The following is a 12,412-nucleotide window of genomic DNA, read 5'->3' on the forward strand; positions in this document are numbered from 1 at the left end:
TTAAATTACGCCAGTGCACTGCTCCGAGCTGCTAGTTCAAGTGGTCTTTACCCCGCGTTAGGGGCTACGTCTTTTCCTAAATAAATCTGTCATAGTTGCCCTGGGTGCCTCTCTTTAAGACATTAAAGTTCTTGCACTCTCTATAACCCCATGCTGTGGCTGCCTATATGCCTGTAGGTGTTAGTGTATACCTATGAATTTAATTTTGGAGTTGCATATGCCATATTTAGACGTGTGTTTGTATTTGATTCTGTATGGAACAAACTTGTGTAGGCAGATGTATTAAAAAAAAAAAAAAAAAAAAAAAGGTCCCCTCTTGTATTAAATCTCTCAGGTCCATGTGGCAGAGCGAGCTGGTGGCAGATGGACTGGCTTTCTGCATCTGCTGTGTGCAGACTGGGGGCTTTGTACTCCTCTCTCCTGGGGAAGACCGAGCCTTTCTTCTTGCCAGTAGATTCCTGTCTGTTGGAGCGACTAAGGAAAACATCTGTGGCATGCAAGGGAGAGAGACAGGGGAAAGGAGAGAGAGAGGGAGAAAAAAAAATTTGACAAAAGCATTGACAAACACCATTAGCCCTAAATGTTCCAGCTCATTGCCTGTTGTGCATTGTTTACAGTGGAAGGAAACATGGTGATACATCAGCTCGGCTTCTTCACCTCGCTTTGGCTGCTCGCCGGCTTCTTAGGAAGCAGGTACCGGCGGTTTTTGTGGTCTCAGTCAGAGATACTGAACTAATTCATTAGGAGAGACTTGTTCACATGTGTGAAGCCTGGTGTAACACATCTGTACAGACACGTTTGCCTTTTTATCAAGTGGTAAACCAGGCTTTTAAAAAAAAGCTGGCAGCCGAGCTGTGAAATCTTTGTCAACGTCACGTTATTCAAAACCTTCATCCTAGCCTTGGTACTGTGTTGAGTTTTTAATTTGGTGCGGTCAGGTTCTTTGTTTAATGCTTAAAAAGGTCTGGGAAGTGCAGACAAAGACTCGCAAAAAGCATCATCTTGGTGTTTTCTCTAAGATAAAAGTGAGGGAGCATTCGGCATGTGGAGGTCTCCCCACTTCTGAACCTTTGTGGTCTCCCTCCCCTTTCAGATTCCTCTACAAAACGCCTCTTCTCAACTCCACTCATACACACGCGCGCACGCACACACACACACACACACACACACACACACACACACACACACACACAGAGTTACACCCCCCACCACCACCACCACCATTCCTTTGCCAATTCTCGCCACCCTCCGCCCCCTCCTCTCCCTTCCCCACGACCAGCCCCCCTACCCCACCGATCAAGCCACTGGTTTTTGTGTACTATTGGTCCTCAGGCGTCAAAACAATCCAGCGGGGCTGCCTGACTTGTTTTAATTAGGCAGCACTGAAACGGCAACTGTCTCTCAGACGTGACCAGGCAGAGGTGCTCTCCCCTCGCACTACTGTAAATACCGCTGTAAATACTTCTCTGGTGATGTCTTTGACAGTAAGCGTCAGCTAGTTTCTCTTTACTTTTTTTTTTTTTTTTTCTTCTTTCCCCCCCCTTTTTTTCCCCTCACTTTTGATGCTCTGTGGCATTTTCCCCCTCTCTTCATTTTCGATAATGCTTCCAGGCTTCTGAGAATACTTCTTCAAATGCTTCTTACCGAGGAGAGTGGATTTCTCACTCATTGTTTAAAAGGTAGGTCATTTTATCCGTCACTCTCTCCCTCTCTCCTCTGCAGTCGTGGACTATTTCTGACTTTGTTTTGCTGGATTTTTGTACTTGTGGTTTAGTCGCAGTGTTTTGGATAGCGTGTCACTTGGTAATGCATGGATGTGATATGGCTAATTGTTTTTAAGAGCCCTATACACTCTCTGCCGGAGCACGGCGTGGAGGCTACCGACTGCCGCTCAGCCCTTCACTAATCCCATTCAGACTCTTTACATCTCCACACACACACACTTTGACACGCACACAATCAGAGGTGAAAGGAAAAGCACTGAACTGTGCTAGAATAAAGCCTGACACACATACCTCTGCGACAAATGCAACCTCTCGTAGCAGCGTCCTCCAGCCCTGCTCCCGTCTCCGTTTTTCCCTCTCGTCTCAACGATGCCGGGTAGAGCGAAGCAAGAGAGCCAGTCCGGCAGGTTGTGTGTAAGAGAGTGTGTGTATGTGTGTGTGTGTGTGTGTGTGTGCACTTGTATGAGAGAGAGAGGGAGGGAGAGCGAAACCGAGAGCGTTCAGAGAAGCAGATGTGCGATCAGAGCGAGAGCAGCGCGAGCATGCAGCCGAGATGCAAGGGGAGAGCCGGCGAAGCATCCTGCAAGGAGCCACAGCACTCCTCGTGTGAATATCCCCACACACACACACACACTCACACACACGCTCACACACACTCACGCTCATTCATACATAGGACCCACCCACACATACACAGACTACCTGCACACACATTTGCAGCAGAAAAACACAATTTTCTTTATACTTACTTGTAAAAACAAAAATAAATAACTAAAATTAAAAGAGCCAAAGTAGAGATGAAACTCATAATTGCCGTGTCTCTCATTTCCAATAAAATGTGGAATGAAATGATAAGTACTGTTTTCCAGTAATTGTGATATATTTCATCAGGGCAGGCAAAAGAAATGATGGTCTAATTATTTCCAGTGTGGAGAGAGAGAAAGAAGCCACCGTGTCTCTGTCATAAATTTCCATTTTGTACACTAACCCCCCCCCACCCCCCCACCCCCATCCATTCACACACACACACATATGCACTCACACACACTCCCTCCGCTGTCCCCTCTCCCACTCTTTTCCCTCTCTCCCCCAACTCAAGCCTCTCCTATCAGGCCTGCATGTCCGACCCGCACAGGGGGCCCCCGGTCGGTAATTGCCCCGGTGACAACTGGAAATGATAGAATAATTGTCAGGAGAGGCGTCTGGGCTTTCTTTTTTTTTTAATGGGGCGAGGGTGATTTAAGTATGCATGAATGGCACGGCAGCGGTGGTGGTGGTGAGGTGGCGAGAGAGAGGAGAGGAGAGGAGAGGGAGCGGAGGGGGGGGGACTGGGGCGGGGGCTGGCGGTGAGGGGGGAGCAGGCTTGTTTATGATGCCATCCCCCATAAACACGGCTGAAGTGATGACACAGATAGTGTTGCCTCTCCACGGGGTGACACCAGTCGACTTGCGGCCGTCGCTGCTAGACACCCACGGCGTTGGTAGAGGCAAGCACTCTGTTCTCTGGTCAAGCTCTCTGGCACTCCTCACCTTCAGGTAAAAAAAAAAAAAAAAAAAAGAGAAAAAAAAGTGAGGCAGACTCTATCCATCCATCCATCCATCTATCCATCTATCCATCCATCATCCATCCATCCACCCATCAATCCTGTGTCATTCATAGTCGACTCCAGGCTCTTGGCTGTGTTTAATGGTTGTGTTTTATTGCCGGGCTGTGTCTCCTTGCCTTCCCCCGCTGGTTCATCCCACTGTGTAACCGTGCAGCCTTGGTCTGCGGGCTCTGTTAATCTGCTGCTTAATTAGTGCTGATGAATGGCTCAGTGTGTGTGCCTGTGTGTGTGCATGCGTACAAGTGTGCTCGCGCGCGCGCGTCTGTGCGCACACCGATGTGGCTTTGTGTGTCCGTGCGAGTGTGTGCGTGCGACTGTGGACTCACTTGCTGTGGCTCTCGCATTAGTTGGTCCAAGTGTTGTGGTGCTTTTTAAGATACGCTGCCTGCTTGCTTAGCTAATCATTGATCATTAAAATCAAGAGGACAGGGATTCAGCTCTACGGTTAAACAGAATAAAAGGGCACCACTGCTGTATAACCTTTCATAAGCTAATAACAATCAAATATTAATCAGTTGCAGATGTGTGTTTTGAGAGGGCAAAGCTTTTAGTCGAAGTTTGACTTATTTGTTTTTCTCCCATCTCTTGGTGCGGGTGGGGGGAAAAAAAAAACTCTTTGGAGCAGATGTTTAGTTTGAAGTGGAGAGAGGTCACAAGACTGATAATCGTTGAAGCACTAATTATCTTTATCAAAGGCGAGTAGGATAATTTGTTTACTTAAATATTGATGAGGGTGAGCAAGGCATGGTATTGGGCTATTGTGGGCATATTATTAACATTTCATAGGGCTTTGTGCAGGAATGCGAAAGGGACTCCTCTTCATAATTTAATACCCTAATGCATAATGAGCTATGTGATTAGTTCACATGGAGAATTGGCCAAACTCCATTTTGAAGGCAGATAATTTACATTGTTCTCCAGAGTCTGGCATATAATAGGTTCTTTAGCGCAATAAAATTAAATGCTACACATTTTATATTTCAGCTTACAAATCCCCCTGGCAATATCCAGTTTTGACTCTTTTTTTTTTCCTGTTGTTTTTTTTTTCCTCTTCTTTCCTCTTTTCCCGTCTGTCTGATTTTGTAATGGAGAAATTGAACGGTGAAATGTATTTAAAAAAATGTTTAACTAAAGCACATGTTTACCTACATGTTTTATTTAGAATGCACACTGGCCAATTAACACCGTTCATTACCCGAGCCACGTTATTTGTTTTGAAAGTTTAACCAATCACTTTGTTATGCTAATTGTGATGTAATTTAATTTGAGTTCCCGTAATGATGATGCCGCTATTATCCACATAAATGATGCAGTTAAGCAGCACGGGCCTCATTTGCATGTGCTTGAAGGGGAGAGAGGCTGAAAGGAGCCGGCTCCCGTATCACTCCGCTTTAATTTTCCACCTCTGTTCACTCCTGCCCTATGGGTCTTCCTGGCCTGTCGCTTGCTATTGATGATCAGCACTTTTATCTGAATTTATTTTATTTAAAAAAAAAAAGAGACCTTTATTTGTCTACTAACGGATTCCTAGAGAAGATAAATTAAATGATGGAGATGTGAGACTTACAATGTATTTCTTGGTGGATGTACTCAGACATTAAACAACACGCCTACACACAGTTGCATGCCAGTGACTTCTAATTTTGAATGGTTAATGTGAGTGGGGGCATTATTCAGATGTGGATTGAATAGTCTGGTGTGTTTTCAGAATGGCGAGGTGCAGTCAGGCAGTGCATGCTGTCAACCAATCTCTGTATATTTTTGTAAAAATCAATTTCTTAATCCTAAGAGGAGCAGGAGTGATCCTTTTCTTCTTTGCAGTTTTAAAGTCCCCAACCGGGCATGGAGAAAGTGTGACTAAGCCGGTGTTAAAGACTGCCCATTATCTATTTTGTCGTGTCTTCGTCTTTGGTAATTTTCCTGTGGAAAGATTATTTTTTCTCCTGACCAGTCCCCCCCCCCACCTCCACTGTTATGCTCCTAATTGGTTACATAAATCTTGTCTGGTATGAATGAGAAATGTTGCGGTGTTGTCAACTGCAATCTTCACCCTTATTTACCAATTCATTAAGATCTATCGATGCAGGACTGCTGAGGGGGAATGACAACATAAATCAGAGCTAGAGACATAATGGCCCTAATCAACCAGAAATAACTGGAAACGTCACAATGAGCTATGTCTCTGAAGCAGCGCCGGCCGCGGCTGGCTCTCCTGCGCCTGTCCGCTGGACGAGTCACGCTGTGGAGAGGGGCGGCAGAGTCAGGCCATCCGACTGTCATTACATCCTCTGATATTTTCTCCTCTCCCATCGAGAAGGCGCCGGACCAGTGTAAAAGAATTTGTCCATTTTCTCCTTTTTGTCTTTCCCAGCTCTCGCTCCGTAAGTCCCGGTCGCTTTAGTTCAGGTGGAGAATAAAATGTCTTTTTCTGAGGGGAACACTTCCATGCATGAGGTCTAAAAATACACTTAGGTCGGAAGTACCCTGCTTTCACCAGCATGCACCTCCTCTGCTCTTGGTTAAGATGATTGGACGAGACAATGAGGCCTCCCCTCTTTATAGGTCAATTAGCCCTGATTAGGTGGGCCGAGTTAATTAATGGAATTGGCAAATATGCAAATGAGAGCCGACTGATCAGCTTTCGTCACCGTCTCGCTCACCCACGGCGGCGGGGCTGTCTCCTGCCTCAGCAGAATGAGGTGGCTGATGGGTAACGTGTAAATGATATGGGACGAGCCTAAATGCAGGAGAAAACTAGTTTCTCTCCTCCTCTTTTTCTCTGTCTGTGAGGGGCGTGCTGCTGCAGTCACACATTTAACAAGTGGGCATTTAAGAAATTTGATAAACTGTGAATTAAATTTCATCTTTAAAATATCTTCCCCCCTTTTTTTTACTGAACGATTCATTATTGATTTTTAATTTTTAACAGTTTGATGTTGCCTCGCTATTCTCCGTTTTTCTTCGTAATTGGATAGCCTCTGTACAATATCTGTTTTGCCATTGTCATATTTCTGAGCTGGTTGTATTCATATAAAATGAATTTGTATTAACGTAGTATCATTCACACTATTCATGAGTGCTTCTTGCATTTGATTCTAAGGAGACATTGTGCAGACCGTACAATTGAACATGCACTTTACACCCTTTCCTCTGGCTTTCTTTGTCATTTTTTCCCTCTTCGCTGTACTCCACAAACACTGACTCTCTGACACACACTCCATTTAGGGACACTTACACACTGTGGCAAATAGTCTGTCTTTTATCTTATTCTGTCTCATCTCCTTATTGTAAATAGAAGAGAATTAAGTTCTGAACATTCTTGACTGAATGTCTCCTATCACAGAACTACGATTTATTGTCAGCTCAAATGAAGAATTGAAATATGACTGAGGGTTTTCTCAATGTAGGGCTCATTGGACAGGAGATAACCACATTTGATTCTGTTGCTTTGAATAATGTTAATCCCGGAAAAAAGCAAAGTCCATTATTCATATTCATCTCTTTTCATTTGGCCCCACTCCTGATTTTGTAAATATGATTTCTTCAGCCCCTTTTTTTTTTTTCCCCAATTTTTTCCTCATTCACCGGTGAAACACTTTTGAAATTCCTCTATCTGAGAGCAGAAACCATTACCATACACAGGTTTATAAGAAGTAGTCATTAATGCTCTTTTATGGCGGCCCTTTAGTGCCAAAAAGGAAGCTTTTAATTCTAAGGCACAGCAGCCTGGCTTGCCTTCCTTAATCCAGGGGGGGACTGGGTTTTGTCGAACGCAGCTTTCCAAGTGGTCGTTTTTCCATCTCCGACTCACTCGCTCGAAGCTGAAGACTGTAATAAACTGCTTGTGGTGTCGCTGTGCTGTGACAACTCGCAACCACAAGAAATTACAGTACACACCCAAGTACAAACAAACAAATGATCATAATCAAAGACTCGCTGAAGACATAAATTTATGGTACGACTTGCGTAAACGTATTCAAGACGACTGATTAAGTTATTTTAAACTTTTTGGATTTAAATTCACCACTTCTTAAATGCAGTTCTTCTCCTTCTTTTTGAGTCAGCACATATGTGGCTTTTGATTTATTAAGCAATCTGAAGTATTGAATATGTGAGCCCCTGCCCAGTTACTTCTTTATTTTGTATGCACGGTAACTTATGGCAATGACGAATTAATTTCACTCAAGCACAGAATGTGTGATTATTTTAAATGGTAACCATATCTCCACTTGATCACAGAGCTGTGAGGAGTCAGCAGACTGTGAAATGTAATTTCTGTTATTTTTTTTTTTTTTTATTATTTTGATCTCACAAACCAAAAGAATTCCAGGCAGCCACCTGAAATGTGAACTGATAATGAACGGACTTCTGGGATCACAGATTACCGGTCATTTTTTTTCCCCTTCTTCTTTTTCGTCATCCTAATGAAAACATTTTTTTTTTCTTTCTTTTTTTTTTTTGCAACTCATGCATATAAGATGAGAGAACGGATCAGTGTTCTAGATAGAGACACAGCACCGGAGAACATCCTCACACTGAAAATAGATAACCCAGAGAGTCAGAACGAAAACCGGTGTCAAGCCCATTGTGTGTTAACAACGTAATGTGTATGTGAGTGTGTTCCTGTCCGTGTGTTTCTGTGTGTGTTAAATTCCCCAGTGTTCCCCAGACAGTGTTGGAGCACAGCAGACAGCTGTGTATTCCCACTAGATGGATGGCCAGTGTCATAGTGTGTGTTTACTGCACATGATAGAGCGGTAGACAGGCCAGGTAATGAGGCTACATTAAGGGCTTTTAGAGCTCGCAAACAAAGATGGAGGGCTGCTTCTTTCCCCTTTAATGATAGGTGTGTGTGTATGTGTGTGTGTGTGTGTGTGTGAGAGAGAGAGAGAGAGAGTGAGAGAGAAAGGGAGAGAAAGGCAGAGAGAGTGCACGTGCGTGTGAGAGGCAATGAAAGGTTCAATCCGCCTTACACCTTTTGTTGTGTCACTTTTCGGAAGAAAGAGGAGAAATTCTCCCAATCCCTGGGCCAAATGCGTCGTCAGGACCCTTTCTCAGATACAGCACCTGATGGAGGAGACAGATTTGCGTAGTGGAGGATTCGAGAGTAAATATTTGCTCAAGCTGAAGAAGAATAGCAAGCAAGGGTATGGTTGCACAAGAAATGAGACAAAAGCCGGAGTTGGACCGAAGCTTTGCAAATAAAGTGTCTGTCTGTGTCTATCTTTGCTTAATCAGGAAATGCCTTTCCCTTCCATTGAGCCTCCACCTTAATAGAAATGTTGGAGCCATCAGCGATCGTTGGTGACGGTAAATTTAGAGAGCACAGAGTTATCTCCGTCTCTCACTATCTTTCCACCACCCCACAACCTAAACACTTAGTATCACTATCATCTTCCTTCCCAAAGCTATACATCTACAGAATTACCAGCGTATTACCAGGGCAATAACACCCTTCCTCTCTGTTTACGATCGCGATAATAAGTGGTCTGGGTTCTCCCTCATTGGAAGATTATGGCTTGAGGAAATGGCATCAAATAGCGGGTGTGTTGAAATGCAGGACACCGGCAATTTATGGGATGTCAAACACACGCGCGGGCAAGCCGGCAGCCCTCTCTCATGCGGCATTAAAGCCTGCCTGCACCGGCGCAGATCAGGCAGAGCGAGGGCCCCGGTCGATACTGTCGCTGGGGGTGGCGCGGCTCCTTCCGACCCAGTTGGTTTAGGACAGGCTGAGCCGGGGTCAGGGCTGGTACCCCTCAGGGAGAGAGGGGTACAGGGCATGGCAGTCGGCGCACACAAATGCAGATACACATGTGCATATAGTCACACCCTGAGGTGTCGAGTATTGTCACTCTCAGTCTCTCTTGAGTATTGTGTGTGTGTGTGTGTGTGTGTGTCTGTCTATGTCTATCAGTGACAGTTCCATCACCCCCACAGTCGGATCCGCAGCTCAGTAGCCCGCTCATCATTGCAGCCTGGCTGTGTTTCTAATTGACATTCTAATTGGCAGATTTGAATGCCGCCTTTAGATGGCTAATTAATTTATCTCACCGCTGTCATTAAGGTTAAAGCACCATCTGATCTCTGCGAATATACTTTGCATATATCTGCATTATCATTATGTTGCAGTTAGACATATTGCACCGATTTTATTTTGGAGGAGGGAGGGAAGATTATGGCGCCGAGATTAAGGCGGCTGTTGGTTTTTTATTGTTTGTGTATTAAATTTAAATTACACGTCCTGATTTTTACTTTTTTTTTTTTTACCAAATCCATGATGTCTGATTTCCTTTTTTGCCCTTTTCTTTTTAAAATATTAATGTTTCATACCTCAGTAATTACCTTAAAAGCAAATTTCATTGGTTTGTTAATATCAAAGTAGCAATTTTCCCTGGACTTTCCTTGCATTCAGATGTTATTAAAAATCCTTATTTCCTCGACTCATATATCTTCCAAGTTTTCCGAACATCCGTTGCCGGTCCGAGAAAGAAAGCCGAAAAAAAAAGAGAGAGAGCGAGCGATCCGGGCTCCATTAGAATGTTCATAAAATTGTAGTAAAGGCAATCAGACAGTCTTTCTCTGAATATTTTAAACATCGGGCATGTAAAATTTATGCCTAATTTGAATACTTATTAGCCGGCTGATCTCGGCTGCAGCCTTGAGTTTCTTATGCTGAGATTCATCACCGGATTGGATGTCACATTGTGCCAGTCTTCGCCCCCCTCCGCCACCTCCACCACCTTCCTCCCTCCCTCCCTCCCTCCCACTCACTCTCCTTTTTCTCTCTCTTTCACTCTCATTCTTTTCATCTGTCTCTCTCCGTCACCCCCCACCCTCTCTGCTCCTCTCTTTCTCTCTTTCTCTCTCTGTCTTTCTTCGGTGTGTCTCTCTCCATCAGTAGTGAGCGGTGCAGTGTTAAACAGGGGCCTGTTTGTTCACAAGCACGCCTTGTCCTGGCCTCTTCCCTATTTACTTGTGTCCCGGGCAGCTGTCGCCCTGCTCTGTGTAACAGCTCAGCCCCTGTTTGTTCTCCCTGCCTGGATCCTGTTTATCCTGGCTGTGGACATCCTTTAAGGCCTGTCCTGTATCTGCCCCTCGTCAAACAGACACACACACACACACTGGCACACACACACACACACACACACACAAACACATTAAAGGACGTGTACACACTTCTATTAAAACTGCATTTACTGGCTGTAGAATACTCACGGTACCCATGTGAGCTTGGCACAGATGCACACACAGTCATAATTCTTTTGTTGCATGCGTTTTGGATTAGGTTGCTCTCGCAGTTGCTCTCTTCATTCAAAGAAAGCTGTGTTTCTTTTTTTTTTTTTTAAGAACTCCCTCCATAAGGCAGTGGTAGTGTTATTAATCCTTTGAAATATTGATTGTCTCAAATGTATTTCAAATTCCAATTTTAAATATTAAAACTAATTATTTTCCAAATAGAGACGGCACAAAAAAATCCATAATTCTGGAGTGCATTTAGAGTTGCCGTTCAAGTGTCTTTTTTTTTATTTTATTGTGAGAATGTCGACTGATGTTGGTGGGGCTCCCTCTCTGCCCCAGCGAAGGTACAGAGCATTAAATGCGAGGGGGAAATGATAAAACATTTATTACTGGAGAGAGAGGAGGTAATATGCATAATTTATGCTGTTTTTAGCACAATCATTAGTGATATTCGTGATAGATTTTTTTTTCCCCCCTTTTCTTCCCTTCTCTTTTCTCTCTCTTTCACCAGTTTTCCATATCTAATAGATGCAGAGGAAATTAATTCAGAATCCTAAAAATGTATTTAAAATTTTTGTCTCGAATTGTAGATCCCCCACCCATCGCAAAGTTTGATTGCAGCCCAATGTTGGTTTAATTGTGTCCCGTTGAGAGATTTGTTTTAAATGTCACAAAATAAATTAGTGTATATAAGGTTTGATTAAAGAAAAAGGGGAAAAAGGAAGCCAATGAATGACATATGAGAAAGCCTGTGAGGCAGAATTTTATTTAGCCACTGCAACGATGACAAACCCATTATGGTGTTCATCACCAGCCCTGCACCATGTGATTTGGTGCCTCCTCCTCCTCTTTCACTCCGCCACCAAATTTTAATTTTGCATGATTAGCTTTGCGTCATTAGGCAACTCCTTTCAGATACGACACCCACTAAAAAAATCTGACAGCTTCAAGACGGCAAATATTTTAGGAGTGCCTGCTTCTGTTTTTCTGTCTGTGTCAGCCTGGCTTGTCCTAAAGTGTGAGGGTGATATTAAGAATTAAGCTCATTTGTGAATCAAGCTCATTTGTTGTCTTAAATTTACCACAAATGTGTTTTTATTTAAAAAAGGCAAAAACAATGCAACTTTTTATTAAAGCTGAGATTTATGCACAAATTTTAGCGGATAAAACAGCCACATTTCAGCACCCCTCCCATTTTAAATAGCACCAGGACGTGCATCTCTTTGTATTGCTTCATTTACACAATGAATGCATAATTGCTCCTCCTGCATCCTCCCCCCACCTTTCTCCTTTCCCCCCTCCCTCTTCTTTAAATGCTTTAATTTGCAGAGGGGGACTGAGGGCTTGATAATGGAAGCATAAAAAAAAAAAAATAAAAAATAGGAGGGAAAAAAGGGGGGAATTGTAACAAGAAGAGCCCTAACCGGTGCCTCTTAATCACTTCTAGGTTTTAAATCATGATGATGCAGGAGTCGGCCACAGAGACAATAAGCAACAGTTCAATGAGTCAAAATGGAATGAGCACCCTAAGCAGCAGCCAATTAGAGGCTGGCAGTAGAGATGGGAGATCAAGCGCTGGTGACACGAGCAGCGAAGTAAGCACAGTCGAGCTGCTGCATCTGCAACAACAGCAGGTAAGTTGTGTTTCTCCCCCGTCTCGTCTCTCTGCCGCTCTCTCTCTCTGGCTCTCTCTCTCACTCTGTTTCCCCCTCGCTCTCCCACTCTGCTCTGCTCTGCTCTCTTCTCAGGCAGCGCTGGGGTTTTTTTCTTCCTAGGCAGGAGGCACAATGAAGTATTATTTCTGCATTTATTTTTGTGTTGTTTTTTTTGTGTTGTTTT

The 12,412-nt window shown here is 43.8% G+C and overlaps 1 protein-coding gene across 9 annotated transcripts in view; it reads left to right on the plus strand.

Moving 5' to 3' along the window:
* Nucleotides 1-12,412, plus strand: part of foxp2 (forkhead box P2) — a 106,033-nt gene that overhangs the window by 30,280 nt on the left and 63,341 nt on the right. For 5 of the 9 annotated variants that reach the window (XM_030440121.1, XM_030440120.1, XM_030440125.1 and 2 more), the window contains exon 4: nucleotides 12,021-12,207. The exons of 1 other annotated variant lie outside the window; for it this stretch is intronic. In XM_030440121.1, coding sequence (XP_030295981.1) covers nucleotides 12,031-12,207 — 177 coding nt within the window. In that variant the 5' untranslated portion in view covers nucleotides 12,021-12,030. Of the gene's footprint in view, nucleotides 1-1,329; nucleotides 1,680-3,081; nucleotides 3,261-12,020; nucleotides 12,208-12,412 lie in introns of those variants that run through there. 3 more of the 9 variants (XM_030440119.1, XM_030440118.1, XM_030440124.1) reach the window with 3 other exon arrangements.

This window comes from Sparus aurata, chromosome 14, assembly GCF_900880675.1.
Source record: "Sparus aurata chromosome 14, fSpaAur1.1, whole genome shotgun sequence".
Lineage (NCBI taxonomy): Eukaryota > Metazoa > Chordata > Actinopteri > Spariformes > Sparidae > Sparus > Sparus aurata.